Source organism: Oryzias latipes, chromosome 4 (assembly GCF_002234675.1).
Source record: "Oryzias latipes chromosome 4, ASM223467v1".
In the NCBI taxonomy this organism is placed as follows: domain Eukaryota; kingdom Metazoa; phylum Chordata; class Actinopteri; order Beloniformes; family Adrianichthyidae; genus Oryzias; species Oryzias latipes.
In genome coordinates, this window is record NC_019862.2 from 2,358,938 (window position 1) to 2,380,325 (window position 21,388).

A 21,388-nucleotide genomic window follows, 5' to 3' on the forward strand; every position below is an offset into this window, starting at 1 on the left:
GTAGAAATCTCTACTGTAACAAAAGTTCCGCCTTGGAAACCAGACGGCTCGACAAACGAGCTCGCGATTCCAACATGTTTGTCCAGCTTTGGTTTGAACCAACGGTTTGTTAAACAGCTAACCACTTTCGGGACATCACTACATCATCTGTGCTCCAAATGCACCACTAAGAAGAGCTTTTGTGGGATCTAGAAAAAAAAAACACTTTTAGTTTCACATTAAGTTAAGTTAGCGCAACTGTGAGGATCGATGTGGTGAGTAGGAAATGAATATGTGTGCTTTAATATGTGCCAACCTGCCAGTTTCCGGTTACGATTTTTAAAAATTCACTTTGACCAGTTAGCGGGCGATAAAACGATATCCTACCTGTATTTGATTGACGTCATTTTCATGATCAAGCAGACCATTTCCGTGTTTTTGCTTCGAGCTCATTATTAGCACTAGTACCTTCCCCATGAACACCGGGATGTTTTCATCCAATCATCATCCCACAAACCCCCACCGTGAGGGGTCGAGGTGACTGCTGTCAACGTTAAGGGTGCAAACCTAAAGTGGATTGCTATATAATGAAATGATGCCCTAACTGTCATCTTATGCCATGCAGCCTTTTTGCTCTTTATTGAAGTTACCATGGAGACCAGAGGGGATGACGAGGTGGCAGGTGAGCAACACGTTCAGCCGTTCACTGACTGTTCGGAGGTGCTGCAGGGTAGAAATCTGTGGACAGTTTGTCAGTCAGATGTCGTCCATATCATCATGCCAGCAGACAAAGCAATTGTTCATTAGTAAGGCCGTCACTGTTGCCCCCAGACAACCCCGATGTAGACGAAGATGATCTGCTGAAGCACTCCACCGCGCTGACCAACAAGCAGCGAGGCAATGAGGTTTCTGTTCGCCCTGCAACACTGGACTGTACGTGGCTCACGGGCAGAGAACAGCTGAGGCCGAATGAGTGCTTTGTTCACCTGCAGCTCTTTTTCTCCCCGTTAGCTCTGTCTATGCATCAGCTGGCGGCGCAGGGCGAGGTTTCACAGGTGGCTGCACGTCTGAGTAAAGGTGCCAGACTAGTTTCACCAACGGCAACCTTTTTCTTTCAAGCTTAAACCATTGAGGCTTCTTTCAGATGGACTGTTTCCTGCTTTATCCGGCAGACAGCTCGCTGCTCAGCAGGCAGGACGAACGAGGCTTCACTCCTCTCATGTGGGCAGCAGCGTTCGGAGAGAAGGCAGTGGTGGACTTTCTCTTGGAAAAGGTTGGAACAAAGACATGTTTTATTTTACACGTGACACGCAGCAGCTCACAGACGTTCATGTGATCCGTTATCAAGGGTGCCGACCCCAAAACCATTGCCAGGGAGCGAGAGAGCGCCCTGACATTGGCCAGCTCTGGGGGTTACGTGGACATTGTTGAGTCACTTCTCAGACACGGAGTGGACATTAACACCTACGACTGGGTAAAATGTAGAGTCTGTTTTCCATACACATAGTGAGACGTTTGATTTATTCATGATGGATCTCTTTGTTCTCAGAATGGTGGAACTCCTCTTCTTTACGCAGTACGAGGGAACCATGTCAAATGTGTAGAAGCGCTACTAGGTATGCCTCATGTTTTAGATGTAGAAAAGGAAGCCTTCAAAACTGATTCTGATCACTCTTGTCCGTTTCAGCCAAAGGAGCAGACATGACGATTGAGTCGGACTCTGGCTACAGTCCGATGGCCTTAGCGGTTGCTCTGGGACACAAAAAAAGTATGAATCATGCTGCTCTACCTGATATACTTTGGATGATTAGAACTTGCTAAGAGATCGTTTGTGGCTACAACCAAACAGTCTGTGCAACTTGACAAAAATAAAGCCTCAAACTGAATAAAATAAAAACTGCATACAGAGTACCTGGCATCATTTATCCACGTTTGGTTGTAGAACCTATGAAACAGTTTCTTTAAGCCATGCTGGCTTAAGTTTTGATGCTTTCAGAGTTAAGTGTTGAGCTTAAAGACCCACTCCAATGAAGATTGTGTTCTTGTAGCATTTTTCTCAGACATATTTAACACTTTTGCTATAAAACGTTACACCATCACTGGGTAATTTCCCCCCGATATAATTTATCCAACAAAACGTACTTTTTATCAGTAATAGATCAAAAAAAGACAGCACATGATAAATTAGAGTGGTTTTCTTTTATTTTCAACAGTGGTATGTGTAACAAAATGAAAAATATAGGAAGTTTCTAAACACATGCTCAAAAATCACTGAAAAATAGGAATCTGAGAACAAAAAAATACTAAAATGATCCTAGAAACTCGGTTTTTGGTCCCCCCCATTCCTGGGACATGAGTCTTCCCTGGTGAAGGCACAGACTCCTTGAAACGTGGAAATTAATGCAAATAGTTTTGCTCGGGTGAAAATCACCCGGCGACAGTACGATAGGGTTAAAGAAAATTCAGCCTGAAATTACATTTCTGAGATCGACTTTTTATTTTTTTAAAATCATAGCAGATGAAAAAAATGCAGTTTAAAAAACGATTGTAATGTTCAGTCGACCCAAGTCTTCCTGCTCTGCTCCATTCTGATCATCCACTGTAGGACACACAGATCCATGAACGTCTTTGTTTTCCAGGTCTGAGCTGGAATCTGGATCAGAACTGGACCGACGGCTCCAATGTTGATTACCATTTTTGTTACACCACTAATGTTAGGCTGTAAGCTAGGGGGAGATGGTGTAAACATAGGAATCATGGGACATGAGGGCAATTTTTGCTGCTTCACAATAAATATGTCGTAACCCTTGTGCTATCCTAGGCACTTTAACATTGGGAGTTGGGTCATCTAGACCCACTAGACAGTGCTCTGAACCTTTTTTCTTCAATAATTTGTGATCTTCACCGGTGTCTATGGATTACATGAAATCTTTCCACCTTTATCCACCTTTGTCATGGTAGGGAGAACACGTCAATGTAAGGGGGGGGGTCATCTAAGATAGCACAAGGGTTAAACAGCACAGGCTTATTAAAACTTTGCCTAAAACCTGAACAGACATAATGAACAGAGCACTGTGAACGCTTTGATAGATCAAAAGATGGTGGGAGTAGTTTACTTTAGAAGCAGTTTAAGTCAGAAATGTCCAATCATTTTTCTTTCTTTTTTTTCTCAGTTCAGAAGGTTTTGGAGGACCACATCCTGAAACTCTACAGGCCACCAACATGACACCAAGCTACAACCCATCCATTGAAAAAAACCCAACGGATTTGATCACAGACCTACAAGCCATTCAGATCTGATGAGATGGAGGGGGGGCCCCCAAAAATACGTTTAACGTTATCAGAAAGTCTGTAGACACGATGAAAGGTGAACTCTGGAAGCTGAACGTGTTGATGTAAAAGCAGTTTATTCCATTTGAATACACTTGATTACATTATGTCAAATGTCTAGAGAAGAGGTATGACATGCTATTGCTGTGCAGTAGAAATATTTTGTCTTAAAAAAACTGCAATAAAGTTTTTAAAAATGCTCCTTTGCAGACATGTTGATGCCTTAATCCAGTCTCAGAAACAGATGCATTCAAAACCAAAGCATCCGATTGATTTGAGATGTGGGGGATTGGCAGTTCCGTCCATGAAGGCACTTATGCCAAAGAAAAGACAGATTTCCTAGAGTTCTCAAGGGGGCAGCGTAAGACAAGAATTTCCGTAGGACCCGTTCTCCTTTACGTCTCTCACCAGCATGGAGGAAACGGTCATGAGGCCTTTTCCCCGAGGACATCCAGGGAATAAACAATAATTCTCCCAAAAAAGTCAACACTGTTCTCAAAAAATATTTTGACTTTGTTCACTGTAGTGGCCTCCTGTATGGGAAAGCTGTGGGTGTGGAGTTAAGAATAACGTAAAGACAGATCCAGAGACCTGGGAAAATATTCAGCAGCTCTTTTTATGGTCCATGTAACGCAGACAGAGGAAGTGATCATTTTCTGACTTGTTGACTTTCTTTTTGATTGATGATCGCTTTCAATGAGATTATCACAATTCTGACACACAAGTTGTGTTTAAGTGAAGGTAACTACCATTTAATAGGTGAGGCAGCATTCTCAGAGCAGTAGGAAGGATATCTGAAGGGCGTTGTTGTCTTCTGGGTAAAACTGGTCGAGCTCGGTGAAGTCGCCATTTTTCAAGCCCCCTGCAGAAAACACATTCTGGATAATTATTTACATTTGCTTTCACACATTCAGTCAGAAACAAAGCAGTTCCAACTGTAACTAATCCAGTGGTGGGCTGGCGTTTTGGTCTTACCTTCTAATCTGCAGGTTTTGGCTGAAAAGCCTCCCTGAAACTGGACTTTAACTTCTGACACCCGTACAGGCCCGGGAAACTCCAGCGACACCCACTGGCACTCACCCTGAACAACAGGGATTTCTCATGACGCCACTGTGATGTGCACGTCAGTCTTTGCAGGGACACGTGGGACATTACAGCAATGCTTCTTTCCTTTCAAAATAAAGCAGGATTTCATATTGGACTGGACGCCGTTTTGGAAAATTGTGCACCACTGGAAAAGTCTGCTGCTTAGATTGTCTTCCACGTCCCACAAGCTCTTCTGTGAAGGTCTGGACTTAAGAATTTAAACAAGAGAAACGTGAGAAAAAGTTCATGTCTGTTTTAGAAAAGTGTAGAAAGTGTGTAGTAAAATATCTGCTATCATACTATGCATATTCTACTGATCCCAGGACCACTGTACTGGTCAAAGGGTAATGCATCTACCTGCCCAGCTACAGCAGAAGACAGAAGACTTGAACTTTTTGTGATTATCACGGGGGGAGGAACAGACGTGCAGGACAAGTTTCCTTTGTGAAGTTTAGCCCAAAGTGGGAGACGTGTGAGGGGATTCACCTTAATGCCTTGATTTATGTAAACTCCGTCAAACACTCACAGTATAGAACAGAGGTGGGCACTGAGGGCCGCATTCCTGCATGTTTTCCAGCATACCCTGCTCTGGCATGTTCTAATTGGCTGGACACACCTGAACCAGGTAATCAGCCATGAGAAGGGCAAGACTATCTGGAAATCATGCAGACACACCGGCCCTCGAGGCCTGGAATTGCCCACCCCTGGTATAGAATGATTCTTAAGTTCTGAGTTATCTTGTAATAGTGTTTAGGTACTCTGACATGCAATAAAATGTCATATCTATACTAAAGACTAATGTGGTGTCAGAATTCCCACCCAACCCCTACATAGCGCACTATATAGCGCGTTCACCATTTCCTAGTGCTGTCTGAGTCTACAATTCCATAATAGTGTCCTAGAAATTACCCAGAAGTCTCTGCAAAAATCCAGTGTAAATCGATGTTCACTAGATCGGTGAATACAGACCACAATGCATTGCGTCGGAACAATTTTTACCCAAAAAATGTATTTAAATTTATTTTTTTAATAAACCATCAACGTTTTTATTTTCAGAACTCAGTGGATTCATAAATAATCGTTGCAAAACGCTCATATCAATGACATTTTACTTTTGTGAAATCGATGACGTCATATTTACCGTTAAAAAAAAGAAAAAGTAATGAGCGTGATGTCTGAATTGCTTTCAAAATTCACGGCACTACATAGTACCACACTATATAGTTTTTTAGTAGTTAGGGAGGATGATGGGAATTCAGACAGCCTAAGTTTCACGCTTCATTGAAAACACACTTTTTTTTAATGGCGTTTTCACTTTTTGTTTTATTTTACTGGGCCTACATAGAAAAACAAACCTTCACTGAATAAAACACAGAAGGATTTAGATGATGATGATCTTTCATTGCATAAATGACAAAAACAAAAGAAAGGGTTTAATTAACCCATGCAGATACATGGACTGCACAGTGGCACAGTGGTACAGTGGTTAGCGCTCTTGCCTCAAGTCCCAGCAGGGACCGTTCTCTATGCAGTTTGCATGTTCCCCCCCGGGGACTCCGGCTCCCTGCCACAGTCCAAAATCCTGCAGCACAGGTTAACGGGTGACTAAGTCAGGGCTGCTCATTCCTGATTTAGGATCTACCACTCTGCCTGCTTTCAGCTCTCCCTGCACTGCTTGCTGCTGAATGTGGAGATGTCTGATCAGCAGCTAGCAGGGCTTGGAGATCTGGAAAAATCTCCGGGGTTCCAGAGGAGGCAGGAGAAGTCCCCGAGGCCACGGTGAGGTCCTTTTTGGAAGACCATCTGAAGATCCCCAAGGAGGAAGTCCAGAAGATCTCCTTCCACAGGGTTCACCGGCTCGGAGGGAAAAGGCCGGACAATCAGCGTCCCCGTCCTATTGTTGCTAAATTTGAACATTATAAACAAAAGGAGCAGGTAAAAAGCAGAGGACGCGAGCTGAAAGGCACACATTACAGCGTGAATGATCAGTTTCCAGGCGAGATCCTCCGCCGGCGGAAAATCCTCTTCCCGCTGAGGAGGAAGCACCTGTCTGCTGGAGCACGCGCGGTGGTTGCCGTTGATAAACTTTTTGTGAATGGCAAGCTGTTCCGGGACCCAGAGGTAACACCCTGGCTGTGCTGAAGGCTTTCAGAGGTGCACTGACATCTGCGCCGCCCAGAAGAAACCCGCAAACTTATTTAATTGAATAGGAAATAATCGGATCATCAATAATCCACACCTCTCAGGAAAAGTGTTTTTTCTTTCTCTCACATTCATGTTTCTGTTGTTGTTTCGTTGTTTTTGTTTTTTGTTCTTTCTCTTTTCCTCTCTCTTTTCTCTTGTCCCCCCCCCTTCCCATGTCCTCATATGTGAATCAGGTAAAGTCAACGCAACCACGGTGAGTATTTATTTATGCACGGAACGGGCGCGCGCGCATACTAGCGCGCATAAGAGCATGCACACGCGATCCAGCACACACACGTTGACAAACTGCAAAAACCTCACTTAGGCTCACACAGGACGCACGCAACATGCAGCTCACAGCCAAGACATGTCCACCTCCTACGCACAGCGCTTGTCAGTGTAGCAGGTACGCACAGCGGGCACGCGCACACGGACGGGCACACGCACTATTTAGCCTTGCACTCTCCCGGTTAGAACAGCTATGAACAGTCTTAACATCGTTAGCTGGAATGTGCGTGGACTTGGCGCTGGACCAAAGAGATTGAAAGTGTTAAATCACCTGAATGATCTTAAAGCAGATATAGCTCTGCTGCAGGAGACCCATTTATCTTTATCAGCTGGTAATCTCCTGTGCTGTTCCCAGTATCCAGTTATGTATTCTGCCAGTTTCAACTCCAAACAAAGAGGGGTTGCAGTTTTGATTAAGAAAAATGTTACATTTACTCATAAGGATACAGTTACTGACCCAGAAGGCAGATTTGTAATCATTAATATATCCATTCAGAATAAAGACTTTTGTATCGCCAGCATCTATGGTCCGAATGTTGACGACTCTTCCTTCTTTCACAGATTCTTCACCTCACTCTCAGCTCACTCTGACTCCACAATCATTATAGGAGGAGACGTTAACCTTGTTATGGACCCTGAACTTGACAGACTCAGCACAGCAGCAAATCAGCGTACATGGCAGTCTGCAAGTATTCTAAAGCAGTACATGAATGATCTGGGTCTCTGCGACGCTTGGCGCTCATGTCACCCAAACACTAAGGGGTTCACCTTTTTCTCTCCAGTTCACCATTCACACTCTCGTTTAGATTATTTATTAGTCAGTAACTCCCTTTTGAAAGAAATTAAAAGTTCCAACATTCATCCAATTATTATCAGTGACCATGCACCAGTTTCTGTTACTATTTCAAGGGAAGTACCCACACCCTCAGGTTCAACCTGGAGGTTTAATACGTCTCTGTTAAAAGACCAGGAATTTATTGAATTCTTTAAAAAAGAGTGGGAAACCTTCTTAGAATTCAACAATACTTCTGAAATATCACCAAGTATTCTTTGGGAAACAGCAAAAGCAGTCATGAGAGGGAAAATCATCTCTTATTCAACGCATAAAAAACGCAAAGAGAAAGCAGATTTATTAGAATTAGAAAATAAAATCAAAACCCTGGAGACTGCTTATGCTGCTTCTGCACAGGAACACATACTGGGGGACCTGAAAAATTTAAAGCTGCAGTTTAATGACATCATCAATAAACAAACACAATTCCAGATACAAAGGCTTCGACTGGAAAGATATGAAAACTCGAATAAATCTGGCAAATTTCTAGCTAATCAGCTTAAAATTAATAAAGAAAAATCAACAATCGCTTCTATTATGGACAAAACAGGGAATGTCACCCATGACCCGGTAAAAATTAATAATGCGTTTAAAGACTTTTATCAAAACTTATACACTCCACAGATCAATCCATCAGAACAAAGCATCAACTCATTTCTTAACAATATAAACCTGCCCAAGTTAAACGAAGATCAAATCACAAATTTAGACTCTCCGCTCTCGTTGTCTGAGCTTCATGAAGCTCTGTTACTTATGCCTAACAGCAAAGCACCAGGACCCGACGGCTTTCCAGCAGAGTTTTATAAGGAATTCTGGGAACAACTGGCACCAACGTTTTATAAAACGGTAAAATTTATCAATGAAAGCCAATCTCTACCACCTAACATGAACTCTGCCAACATTATCCTTCTTCTAAAACCAGACAAAGACCCCACGAGTCCTTCAAGCTATCGCCCCATTTCTTTAATTAATGCAGATGTAAAAATTATCTGCAAAGCACTAGCACAGAGAATAGAAAAAGTCACTCCTCACATAATTCACCTTGATCAAACTGGATTCATCAAAGGCAGACACTCGGATGACAATGTCCGCAGACTCGTTAACATAATAGACTTTGCCACCATCAAAAACCAGGAAATGACTATACTATCACTGGATGCTGAAAAAGCCTTTGATAGAGTAAATTGGAAGTTCCTCATTGCTGCCCTCCATAAGTTTGGGTTTGGAGAATCATTCATCAATTGGATCAAAATATATCACAACCCCAATGCATCAGTTAGAACTAATAAACAGACTTCCAACAGGTTTTTTCTTGGAAGAGGAACTAGACAGGGTTGCCCACTCTCCCCCTCTCTTTTTGCAATATTTATCGAGCCTCTAGCTGCAGCAATAAGACAGAATGAGAGTATCAAAGGAATTAAAACCAAACACAGCCATCATAAAATTAGTCTCTATGCAGATGACATATTACTGTTTTTAAGTAATATACATTCTGTAAATGAAACGGCAACAATCATTAATGAATTCTCTTCTATATCAGACTATTCCATTAATTGGAATAAATCTGTTTTATTACCACTGAACAGTAATGCGGAGCAAGGACCCACAATACCAGTTAAATCAGGCAATATAAAATATCTAGGTATTTATTTTCCCCCCAAAGTATCAGAACTGGTGCAGCTAAACTACACCCCATTACTGAAAAACATACAGGACGATCTAACACGCTGGACCAACCTGCCTCTGTCCCTTATGGGCAAGGTAGCCACGGTAAAAATGAAAATCTTACCCAAAGTTAATTATCTCTTCTCAATGATTCCCACACAACCGCCATTAAAATGGTTCAAAACATTAGACTCATCCATATCAAGCTTTCTATGGAACAATAAACCTGCAAGAATTAGTCTAAAAACTTTAAAATCTGCAAAAAGCTGTGGAGGATTAGAATTACCTAACTTCCACAATTACTTTCTTGCAAATACATTACAATATATCTTAAAATGGTTAAAAAATAATCCAGAAACCAACTCATGGTTAGACTTGGAACAGGCGTTATGTGGAAAGATCAACCTGTCAGATCTTCCATTTATCAGCCAAATAGTTAAAAGACAGGATTGTTTCAAAAGTACCAATATAAATGCCACCTTAACAGCCTGGTGGGAATTTCTCAAAATATCAAAATCATCAATTCAACCGTGCAAAATGACACCCATCTGGAACAACCCAGACATCCTCATAAACAAAAAGATTATCCACTTCCCAGCTTGGCAAGCAGGGGGCATAAAACAACTAGAGCACATAATTATTGATAGAAGATTCATAACTCCCCAGGAACTTCAAGACAAACATGGAATATATAACTTCTTGGAATATCAGCAACTTAAATCAATTATTACTAAAAAGTTTAAATACAGAGACAACGATTTAAAGCTACCAGATGTAGTTACCACTCTGATCAATTTCACAATGAATAAAACTCTCTCCAAAATATACAAACTTTTATGTAATTTAGATAATAATATTTCACTTCCGACAACAAAATGGGATGCGGATTTGAGCATCAGCACAGATGAAAGCTTTTGGTCAGAACTTTGTCTAAACACCTTTAAACTGACAAAAAGTCCAAATCTGCAGCTAATCCATTTCAAAACTCTTCACAGAATTTACTACACTGGACAGAGGATGTTCAAGATGGGTCTCAGTAACTCAGACATTTGTCAGCACTGTGACAGTAATCTACCCGACAATTACATGCATGCACTGTGGTTCTGCACGCCTGTCCAGGCTCTCTGGCAGCAGGTATGTGCCGATCTATCAGTCTGGCTTAAGGTTTCAATCACAGCTTCACCGTCACTTTGTGTGCTTGGTGACATGAGTGCCATCGATGTAGAAGGAGGATTAGGCTCTATCATTTTCATAACTCTTTGCATTGCTAAAAAAACTATTTTAATAAATTGGAAAAGCAAGAAAAATATAAATATAAGTCAACACAGAAATCTGCTGCTTGATCATATCAGCTTGGAAAAAATGTCAGCCCAAGGTTCAAGTAACTTTGAAAGAACTCAGTCTCTCTGGTCTCCCATAGCTAACTCCGTGACTTAGGGGGTGGGGGGGGCCTGGTCGTCGCCGCTCCTTGCCCTTCTGCCGTGGGCTGGGGTGGGGGTCGGGGCCTCCGGTGCCTGGCGGGGGGTGGTGGGGGCTCCGTTGGTCGGGGGGTCGGGTCCGGCGCCTGGGTTGGGCGGGCTGGGGCGCTGCGTGGTCCTCTGGGCTTGGGTGTGGGGGTGCGTGGTGGGGGGGTGGGGTGGTGGTCTGGCTTGGCTTGGGGGGGTGGTCCCTTTGCCTGTGCTGGGGGGGGTTGGCGGGGGGCGCTGCTCGGGGGGGGGCCCAGCGGCGCTGGATGGGCTTCCCACCTACACCTGGGGCTGGGATCGGCCCTTCCCTGGCTCTGGGGCGGGACGGGACAGCCCTCTTGGGGCCCCCGGTCGCTCTGGGTGTCATCCGCTTTGGCTGCGGGGTCTGGGGGGTGGTGGGGTGGGGGGGTCTTGTCGGCCCTGCCTTGTGGGGGGGCATTCTGGGGGAGGGGGGGGGGCTCTATTGGTACGGGGCAGGGGGGGTTGACGGGTCGGGGTCTCCGCTGAGGCCATCGGCGGTTTCCCCGGCCGGTCGGCTGCCTCGGTCCCGTCGAGGCCTGACCAGAGCTCTTCCAGGGCCGGCGTTTGGGGGTGGGGGCCTGGGCTTGCTCCTGGGGGGGGCCGACGCTTTCTGGCTCCTCTCTCTCTGTGTGGGGGGGGTGGTGCTGGGCCTGGGGTGTCGGCGCCTCCGGGGGTGGGGCCCCTGGGCTGGGTGGGTCTGGCCCCCTTGCTGGGGGGGGGGGGGGGGGGGGGGGCAGCTGTCTGACCACCGGGGGACAGTCTACCAGCTGTCCCCAACTTACCCCCTTCCTCATATAACCTCATAATAGGGTGAGGGGGTGGGGGGCTTAGCCTGCGATGAGCCTTGGGGGGGGGGTTTACTAGGCAGTGGCCCCCCTCCCATGGTTGCCGTATGGAGTGGGCCCCCCCTCTTTCGGTTTTATTTGCACCTTAGACATGTAGGGCCCTTGGTAGGGGGGGTGCTTGGACATCACTGCCAGCAAGCAGCGGATGTCCTCCTGGCACCCTACCCGCCAATTTTAACCACACCTTAGACATTTAGGGTCCCTTGGTGGGGAGGGTGAGGGGACGTCACTGTGAGTAATCAGGAGATGTCCCCTCAGTGCCCTACCCGCCAATTTTAACTGCACCCCCCTTAGCACACACACCCCTCCCCCCTCAATATATACATTCCAACATAAACACACACACATGCACACACACACCCTCTCAAACACACATACACGCACACACATTTTGCAAGGAAGGTGGGACCTAGGACCATCTGTCCCCTGCCTCTTCCCTGGTGGGGGGTACGGGCCCCTTTGCAACGGCGGCCGTGTCCCCGGGGTGCCGGCTTCCTGGGCCCGGCGGTGCTCTCTCCGCGCGGCGGGGGGGTTCACATTACATCTGAGCCGGGAGTGTTCGTGTCCCTGGGGGGTGGGTTCTGGTCCTTGCTCCTGGGCGCTGGGCCCCGCCATATTTCCAACTGTGGCCGAGCCTGGTCGGGCCATATTTACAACACCCCTTGTGGGCCCTCTTTTTTTTTCCCCGGGGTTCCCCCCCTCTTGGGCGGGGGCGGCGGGCCCCTGCCCCGCTCCTCCCTGGACCAGCCGCGGGCCGGGCGGATGGCTGCCTGGAGCGCGGAGCGGGTCTCCCTTGGGGGGTCCTGGCTCGTACCTGGGGTTGGGGCGGGGGGATGCCCGGAACTCCTGGGTGGTGGTGGGGTGCCCGTCTGGGGCTGTGGGCGTCCGTCTCCGGTGGGGCCCTGCGTTGGGTTCTCCCGGCGCGGCGGGGGGGCTGCTCTCCTGGTTGGGCTGGGGCGGCGCTCTCTCTCCCTCCGTGCTTCCCTGCTCTCTGGCTCTGGGGGCCTTGCGGCGGTCCTGCTGGCCCTGGCCTGGGTGGCGGGCTTGGTCGCCCGGGCGGCGGTTGTTCCCTGCCGGTTCCCGTGTGGCGTTGGGGGGATTCCGGCTGCCGCTGCTGCTGCGGTGGGGGTCTTGGGGTGGGGATGGCTGGGCACTCTCCCTCCTTCTTTCCACGTTCCACCATCCATTTTAGAAGAACATAAACACTCACCTGAGCACAGGTGTTAGCTCACCTTTGCACTTACAGTTTGCATGACTGAATGACTGAAATATTTCACACTAGTTGGTTTTAAGGCATAAGTATGCGTGTGAACACTATCTGTTTTGTATATATGTCGACAGGTGGACATTTTTTGCAGCTAGCAGGTGTGTTTATAACATTTGAGTGTGTGTGTGGACAGGCTCCGCCCTTATTGTACTACATTTGAACGTTACCATAATGATTAACAACCAGTAAACTTGTTGCTTTATGCTGCTTCATGGTCTTATCCCCCTTCCCCTCCTATTATCACCCCCTACCCCCCCTCTCTCTATCGTCCCTCTCTCTTCTTCCCCTCTTTCCTTTTCCGTCCGGTCCAACACCAAAGATTTTCAGACATGATTGAAATTAATAAAGTTTGGCCTCAATTACAAAAGGGGTTTATCCAGACATACCTTTGGTTTGTCTGAAGATTAATAACCCCTCTTGTTAAAGTAAAATCTGTCCAACACAAGAGGCCCTCAGCTCTCATCTGTCTGCCCAGCTGTTGGACAGGACAAGTTAAAAAAAAAAAAAAAAAAAAAAAAAAAAAAAAAAAAAGATCTTAAGGACCAGGAATGAGCATCTAGGTGTGTGATTGTGGCCCTGTGACCCGTCCAGGGTGTAACCCCGCCATCGCTCAAAAATAGATGGCTTAGGCCGTCTATCTTCTTCCTGCTCCTCTCTCCACTACTCCTTCAGTGTTTCCTCGGTGCCGTGTCTCTCTATCTGTATCACTTTTTATCTTGACTTCTCCTCCACCTGTCTTTCCTTAGCTTACAAAGCAAACACTTGGACTTTTCTCGTTGCTTGCGTTGATTTTCCATTTCTCCTCCATCACCCCTAAACTGACAGTTTCTCTCCAGCCAAACTTTCCTTCAACAATAAAAAAAAAGTTACATATTTTTAGGCGGATGTTATTCGCACGTATTTCTGTGCGACCAGCACAAACCTGATGGAAATTCGCATCGGCCGCATGGAAGACGTGGAGCCAAGACGCACAATGTTGTATTGACCGCACGTATTTTAAGTACCTCCAAGGTTGCATTTTGTTGTTGGCTAAAGTCCCGTCAGCTGTCACGCTCCTAGGTGTGTGACGTGTTCTCAACATGTCATCCGTAGGATCCTGTAGGAGAGGTGAGCTGCAGAAACAGGAACTATTTGGTGGTTTAACCAGAAACGTAACCATAATCCTAAACTTAGACCTTCCTCTGGGTCTGTGCGGCCAAAAAAAAAAAACTACATCACCATTGACACTTTCTTCTTTTTAACTGCGTATGATTGTAAATGTGCAGAAGAACACCACCTAAATGTTATTCTCTTCCTTTACCATGAGGAAAAAAACACACTATTATGGGATTAGGCAGTTATTGTTGGATTTGTCAGCTCTGTCAGACATGAACGCTGATGGCGTTGACACTGACTAAATCGACAAAGTTGCATGCTTGCTTCAGCTAGCTAGCTTTTTTGGCTCCTGCTATTTGCTTTCTCCAAAACAAGCAAGAATTGATTCCACTGGGGGTTTAAAAAGTATTGTGACAGAGGGACGGTGTTGTGCAGCTGTGACCACAGGAAAAATGGACGTTTTTATCTAAAATATAGAGGTTCAATTGAGCGGACCATGTGTGGTCCTGCTGCATCCACCACAGCTAGGAGAATGAAAACAGGTCTTCAAGGATGCAAAAATTCAGGTTTTTACCTGAATAAATTCATTTTTATTGAAAATCTGACGGTTGACAAAAGCAGAGGACAGACTTTTGATAGGCCGATTGCAATGGCAAAAACTTTGAGTTTTTTATGTCATATACCGTTTGATATATTTTGAATCATGACCTCTGAATTGATACATTTTTTAATGTCTGTCAATGGAGACTATTGTGACCTTCTGCCAAGGAGAAGAGAGATAACAGTATTTCCAACAACTGCTTCATCGATCAAAGACCCAATCTGAAGAAAATTGGGTTTTTAAGACGTTCTTGTAGCATTTTTCTCATAATGGAAGATAGAAATAAACTAATTTAAGATTAAAATCACATTTCTGAGTATTTCTTTATCTTAATTGTTGTGAATCAGGAGCAGATGAAAAAAAGCTTGTAGGAGTGACGCAGGTGCAGTCGGCTCGCCATTTTTGTTGCACTGTTGTAATGTTATGTTGGAGTTGTGAGGGGCTGTAAGCTAGAGGGAGAGAGTAAACAAAGGGATTGCGGGAAATGAGGGCTCAGAGGTGAACTTCTCATGAACTCTTGCCGCTCTATGATTGTGTCCGAATTCCCATCATCCTCCCTAACTACTAAAAAGCTATGAAGTGCTGTGAATTTTGAAAGCAATTCAGACACCATGCTCACTACTTTTTTTTTTAACGTAAGTATGACGTCATCGAAGTCAAAATCTTATTGATATGAGCGTTTCGTGACGATTTTTTATGAATCCACTGTCTTCTGAAGATAAAAACGTTGATGAAAAAATACATTTTTTTGGTAAGAAATGTTCCGATACAATGCATTGTGGTCTGTATTCACCGATCTAGTGAGCATCGATGCACACTGGTTTTTCGCAGAGACTTCTGGGAAATTTCCAGGCCCTTTGGAGTTGTAGGTTCAGACAGCACTAGGAAATGGTGAACACACTATATAGTGCACTATGTAGGGGTTAGGGTGAGAATTCAGATACAATCTATGTTTTAGAAAACGATACAGGTTTTTTTTATTTTAACTAAAACCGGCATTATTATCATTAAAAGAAACACTTTGAAAACAGATTAAAAGATTATAACCCCCCCCCCCCAAGTAATTATCTATGCTAATTTCCTTTAGATCTTCTAACTTGGTGAGTATGACAATTATGAGAAATAGATTTCTCTTTAATATGAATAAGACTTTTCTATGTGGGTCACGTTTTGTCCCGACTCAAAAATCAGTGTTTATTTGATCTCTTGTTGAAATGAATGTTAGAATCAAAGAACTGAACTCATGAGAACTATCAATAAAAACTTGTTTAATGTTTTTCATTTTGGATTAGATTAGTCTGATTTTTCAGCAGGTTTCGAGTATGTTTTCCATCAGAAGTCCGTGGACTTTTATGTTTGCCTCATCCAAGTGTGTTTAGTGAGGACTCCACCTGAGGGGAGCGTCCGTCCTGACCTGTGAGTGTCTGCTACCTGGTCTGAGTTCCAGCAGGTTTCCTCATCACAGTCGAACATGTTCTTCTTTCCGTAGTTCTTTCCATCTCTGTTTAGCACCGAACTCACCCTAAAGCAGAGGGAATCGGACACGTCACTGCGTCTGCAGAGCGTCCACAGACGCGCCTTCAGTTCCTCTAATCACGTTCAAACGGTTTTACCTGCTCTGCGTTTCACAGCAGATCAAAGACGCCATCTTTGCTCCGACTGTGGAGGGCACGTGGTGTTGTTTGGACGACGGTGACGTCAATGCGTCACTTTTTTCAACCACTAGATGTCAGTAAAGTCCCTTTAAAATATTCATTTTTTTCGACATGATCCAAAGATGTTATAGAAAAGATAAACATTTGATAAAAAAACAAATGGCGATCTAATTCGTTCAAATTTTTTCGTGTTTAAAAAAGCCTTAATATGTCAGTGCCAAATCTTTCCACACCACAATTTGGTTCATTTGGGAGGAGAACATTTGAAGGAGAACTGCTACACAGAAGTCTAACAGCACCCGGGATGGCTCCAGTAACAATCCACAGTGATCTCACCACCAACTAAAAAAATGTGTTAAAGAGGATCTCTACTTGCTGAGAAGATGGAAAAGAGTGCAGTATTTGAGGAATGTGTTCTTTTTTTTTTTTTTTTTTTTTTTTTTTTTTTTTTACCTTGTCCTGTCCAACAGCTGGGCAAACAGATGAGAGCTGAGGGCCTCTTGTGTTGGACATATTTTACTTTAACAAGAGGGGTTATTAATCTTCAGACAAACCAAAGGTATGTCTGAATAAACCCCTTTTGTAATTGAGGCCAAAATTTATTAATTTCAAACATGTTTGAAGATCTTTGGTGTTGGACCGGACGGAAAAGGAAAGAGGGGAAGAAGAGAGAGGGACGTTAGAGAGAGGGGGGGGTAGGAGGGTGATAATAGGAGGGGAAGGGGGGTAAGACCATGAAGCAGCATAGAGCAACAAGTTTACTGGTTGTTAATCACCATGGTAAGGCTCAAATGCAGTACAAAAAGGGCGGAGCCTGTCCACACACACACCCAAGTGTCAAACACACCTGCTAGTTGCAAAAATGTCCATCTGTCGACATGTACACAAAACAGATAGTGCTCACACGCATACTTATGCCTTAAAACCAACTAGTGTGAAACATTTCAGTCATTCAGTCACGCAAACCGCCAGTGCAAAGGTGAGCCAACACCCGTGCTCAGGTGAGTGCTCATGTTCTTCTAATATGGATGGTGGAATGTGTAAAGAAGGAAGGAGAGCGCCCAGCCATCCCCACCCCAAGACCCCCACCGCAGCAGCAGCGGCAGCCGGAATCCCCCCCACGCCACACGGAAACCGGCAGGGAACAACCGCCGCCCGGGCGACCAAGCCCGCCACCCAGGCCAGGGCCAGCAGGACCGCCGCAAGGCCCCCCAGAGCCAGAGAGCAGGGAGGCACAGAGGGAAAGAGAGGGCCGCCCCAGCCCAACCAGGAGAGCAGCCCCCCCGCCGCGCCGGGAGAGCCCAACGCAGGGCCCCACCGGAGAGGGACGCCCACAGCCCCAGACGAGCACCCCACCACCACCCAGGAGTTCCGGGCATCCCCCCGCCCCAACCCCAGGTACGAGCCAGGACCCCCCAAGGGAGACCCGCCCCGCACTCCAGGCAGCCATCCGCCCGGCCCACGGTTGGTCCAGGGAGGAGCAAGGCAGGGGCCCGCCGCCCCCGCCCAGGAGGGGGGAACCCCGGGGAAAAAAGAGGGCCCACAAGGGGTGTTGTAAATATGGCCCGACCAGGCTCGGCCACAGTTGGAAGTTAGGCGGGGCCCAGCGCTCAGGAGCAAGGACCAGAACCCACCCCCCAGGGACACCAACACCCCCGGCTCAGATGTAATGTGAACCCCCCCACCGCGCGGAGAGAGCACCGCCGGGCCCAGGAAGCCGGCACCCCGGGGACACGGCCGCCGCTGCAAAGGGGCCCGCACCCCCCACCAGGGAAGAGGCAGGGGACAGATGGTCCTAGGTCCCACCTTCCTTGCAAAATGTGTGTGCGTATATGTGTGTTTAAGAGGGTGTGTGTGTGCATGTGTGTGTGTTTATGTTGGGATGTATATATTGCGGGGGGAGGGGTGTGTGTACTAAGGGGGGTGCAGTTAAAATTGGCGGGTAGGGCACTAAGGGGACATCTCCTGATTACTCACAGTGATGTCCCCTCACCCTCCCCACCAAGGGGCCCTAAATGTCTAAGGTGCGGTTAAAATTGGCGGGTAGGGTGCTAGGAGGACATCTGCTGCTTGCTGGCAGTGATGTCCAAGCACCCCCCCTACCAAGGGCCCTACATGTCTAAGGTGCAAATAAAACCGAAAGAGGGGGGGACCACTCCATACGGCAACCATAGGAGGGGGGGCCACTGCCTAGTAAACCCCCCCCCCCCAAGGCTCATCGCAGGCTAATCCCCCCACCCCCTCACCCTATTATGAGGTTATATGAGGAAGGGGGTAAGTTGAGGACAGCTGGTAGACTGTCCCCCGGTGGTCAAACAGCTGTCCCCCGCCCCCCCCCCCAGCAAGGGGGCCAGGCCCACCCAGCCCAGGGGCCCCACCCCCGGAGGCGCCGACACCCCAGGCCCAGCACCACCCACCCCACACAGAGGGAGAGGAGCCAGAAAGCGCCGGCCCCCCCCCGGAGCAAGCCCAGGCCCCCACCCCCAAACGCCGGCCCTAGAAGAGCTCTGGGTGAGAATTCAGATACAATCTATGTTTTAGAAAACGATACAGGTTTTTTTTATTTTAACTAAAACCGGCATTATTATCATTAAAAGAAACACTTTGAAAACAGATTAAAAGATTATAACCCCCCCCCCCCAAGTAATTATCTATGCTAATTTCCTTTAGATCTTCTAACTTGGTGAGTATGACAATTATGAGAAATAGATTTCTCTTTAATATGAATAAGACTTTTCTATGTGGGTCACGTTTTGTCCCGACTCAAAAATCAGTGTTTATTTGATCTCTTGTTGAAATGAATGTTAGAATCAAAGAACTGAACTCATGAGAACTATCAATAAAAACTTGTTTAATGTTTTTCATTTTGGATTAGATTAGTCTGATTTTTCAGCAGGTTTCGAGTATGTTTTCCATCAGAAGTCCGTGGACTTTTATGTTTGCCTCATCCAAGTGTGTTTAGTGAGGACTCCACCTGAGGGGAGCGTCCGTCCTGACCTGTGAGTGTCTGCTACCTGGTCTGAGTTCCAGCAGGTTTCCTCATCACAGTCGAACATGTTCTTCTTTCCGTAGTTCTTTCCATCTCTGTTTAGCACCGAACTCACCCTAAAGCAGAGGGAATCGGACACGTCACTGCGTCTGCAGAGCGTCCACAGACGCGCCTTCAGTTCCTCTAATCACGTTCAAACGGTTTTACCTGCTCTGCGTTTCACAGCAGATCAAAGACGCCATCTTTGCTCCGACTGTGGAGGGCACGTGGTGTTGTTTGGACGACGGTGACGTCAATGCGTCACTTTTTTCAACCACTAGATGTCAGTAAAGTCCCTTTAAAATATTCATTTTTTTCGACATGATCCAAAGATGTTATAGAAAAGATAAACATTTGATAAAAAAACAAATGGCGATCTAATTCGTTCAAATTTTTTCGTGTTTAAAAAAGCCTTAATATGTCAGTGCCAAATCTTTCCACACCACAATTTGGTTCATTTGGGAGGAGAACATTTGAAGGAGAACTGCTACACAGAAGTCTAACAGCACCCGGGATGGCTCCAGTAACAATCCACAGTGATCTCACCACCAACTAAAAAAATGTGTTAAAGAGGATCTCTACTTGCTGAGAAGATGGAAAAGAGTGCAGTATTTGAGGAATGTGTTCTGGACTAGATGGAGAAAGGAATATTTGTTAAATCTGCAACAGAGAAGTAAGTGGAAGAAGACCAGAAGAAACGCAAAGGTAAATGACAATGTTCTGCTACAAGAAGAGTGTGTTCCAAGAAACCAGGGGAAGCGCCAGAGTCACAGAGGTCACTCTAGGAGCCGACGGCAGGGTCAGGAAGGTTAAGCTTCTTCTTGGTGACTCTATTGAAGATAAAGGAGGAACGCGCGGCACCAAGACTGTTCTGGAAAGACCAGTCCAGCAGACTGTTCTCTTACTTGAGGAAGAGTCTGTTAATGTTTGTTTACAGTATAAGCTTCTATTCAGGATCACATACTGTTTGTAGTGATGGTGGGAGTGCAGCTGTTGATATGTGAGTGCTTATTTATTTAGCCACCAGAGGGCGCTCTGCCGTAGTGCTACTGAAAACGTTTAAATGATTTTTTTCTTTAATTTGTACATTTTAATATTTGTATTTTCTACACTTTATACCACATGTATGGAGCTGTAGGAGCAATAATATTTAAGTTTGAAGAATATTTAACCCTCGTATTATCCTCAAATATTACTCACACATTTCAGTGAGCAAGAGTTTGAACCCTATTGGTTTTGGTGATGATATGACCTTTGCTGTAGTGCCACCATCAGATTAAACTTTCAGTTTTAGAGTTAATGATACTTGAAAAATTTCAATCCAAATCTTTTTTAATTTGGGATGCACATTCACGACTCTCACAGAATAGAGCTTATTGGCTGATGTTAGTGACCCCCCTTTCCTGTTAGGAACATTTTTACTCTTTTGTATCTCCTTTTTTGTGACATATTTGTGGTTAATCACTATAAAGTTTCACTTACCCCTCCTCTTTTGTTATCCGGGCTTGGGACCGGCAGTGGCAGAGTTTTTTTTTTCCTTTTTGTTTTCTTTTTTTAATGTTTTTGTGTGAAACAGAAAATCATAATGAGAACATACAGTAAGTCAGATTGTCAGAACATGGAACAGGTCTTTATGCCCAGAGTCAAGCTTTTAGTCTGCACTACTGTACACAGGATGAGTAGTAGAGTAGGAGAGTTGGTGCATGCTCCTTGGAGACGTATTTCTTGTTAAGAGTGTGTCCCACCAGACACACAGTCCCTCATGTTGAAGACAAAGTCATTATTGGAGCTCTTCATTTGAGAGATGAGATGAGATTAAACTTTATTAATCCCAAATTCTGTTGTCAGGAACTGGTGTTCAGCAGCAAAGTGATGTTCAGCAAAGTAAAGTGACCTTCAAGTGTTACAGTTCATCATTATAATATATGTATAACTTAAAATATATAACCATCAATTTAAAAGATTTTACTTGAGATGATAATTTTAGAGGGGAGGCATATGTAGTTGGAAAGACTTGGATGTGATCAACTCACAAGCCTACATTGG

General features: G+C 45.5%; 2 protein-coding genes across 5 annotated transcripts; one reads left to right on the forward strand and one right to left on the reverse strand.

Annotated features, from left to right (window-relative positions):
• Positions 1 to 32: 32 nt before the first annotated feature.
• On the forward strand, positions 33 to 3,510 carry rfxank (regulatory factor X associated ankyrin containing protein). 3 transcript variants are annotated; one of them, XM_011473576.3, is made up of 9 exons: positions 33 to 254; positions 626 to 661; positions 811 to 912; positions 991 to 1,056; positions 1,152 to 1,252; positions 1,328 to 1,453; positions 1,529 to 1,595; positions 1,667 to 1,747; positions 3,153 to 3,509. In XM_011473576.3, the coding sequence occupies exons 2-9, from the start codon at positions 631 to 633 to the stop codon at positions 3,203 to 3,205; spliced, it is 627 nt and encodes a 208-aa protein (XP_011471878.1). In that variant the 5' UTR covers positions 33 to 254; positions 626 to 630; the 3' UTR covers positions 3,206 to 3,509. The 3 variants fall into 3 exon arrangements, with proteins under 3 accessions (XP_011471878.1, XP_004067644.1, XP_020558545.1); XM_004067596.4 differs by having other exon boundaries at positions 34 to 254; positions 605 to 661; XM_020702886.2 differs by lacking the exon at positions 33 to 254 and adding an exon at positions 262 to 516 and having other exon boundaries at positions 605 to 661; positions 3,153 to 3,510.
• On the reverse strand, positions 3,370 to 19,963 carry nr2c2ap (nuclear receptor 2C2 associated protein). Of its 2 annotated transcripts, none has more exons than XM_023953931.1 (5): positions 19,511 to 19,963; positions 19,329 to 19,419; positions 4,285 to 4,390; positions 4,104 to 4,171; positions 3,370 to 3,857 (listed from the first exon to the last, which is right to left on the reverse strand). In XM_023953931.1, exons 1-5 carry the CDS (start codon positions 19,543 to 19,545, stop codon positions 3,735 to 3,737), a joined length of 423 nt encoding a protein of 140 aa, XP_023809699.1. In that variant the 5' UTR covers positions 19,546 to 19,963; the 3' UTR covers positions 3,370 to 3,734. The 2 variants fall into 2 exon arrangements, with proteins under 2 accessions (XP_023809699.1, XP_004067645.1); XM_004067597.4 differs by lacking the exons at positions 19,329 to 19,419; positions 19,511 to 19,963 and adding exons at positions 16,091 to 16,181; positions 16,273 to 16,740.
• Positions 19,964 to 21,388: the final 1,425 nt, after the last annotated feature.

Excerpts from the sequence above, each read along its gene's own strand:
- rfxank (XM_011473576.3), top strand. The coding sequence starts at position 631 with ATGGAGACCAGAGGGGATGACGAGGTGGCAG. Across the intron at positions 1,454-1,528 it reads ACATTAACACCTACGACTGG|AATGGTGGAACTCCTCTTCT; the intron begins GTAAAATGTAGA and ends CTTTGTTCTCAG. Across the intron at positions 1,596-1,666 it reads ATGTGTAGAAGCGCTACTAG|CCAAAGGAGCAGACATGACG; the intron begins GTATGCCTCATG and ends TGTCCGTTTCAG.
- nr2c2ap (XM_023953931.1), bottom strand. The coding sequence starts at position 19,545 with ATGGCGTCTTTGATCTGCTGTGAAACGCAGAGCAG. Across the intron at positions 19,420-19,510 it reads TGCTGTGAAACGCAGAGCAG|GGTGAGTTCGGTGCTAAACA; the intron begins GTAAAACCGTTT and ends CCTCTGCTTTAG. Across the intron at positions 4,172-4,284 it reads CAAAACCTGCAGATTAGAAG|GGGGCTTGAAAAATGGCGAC; the intron begins GTAAGACCAAAA and ends TGTTTTCTGCAG.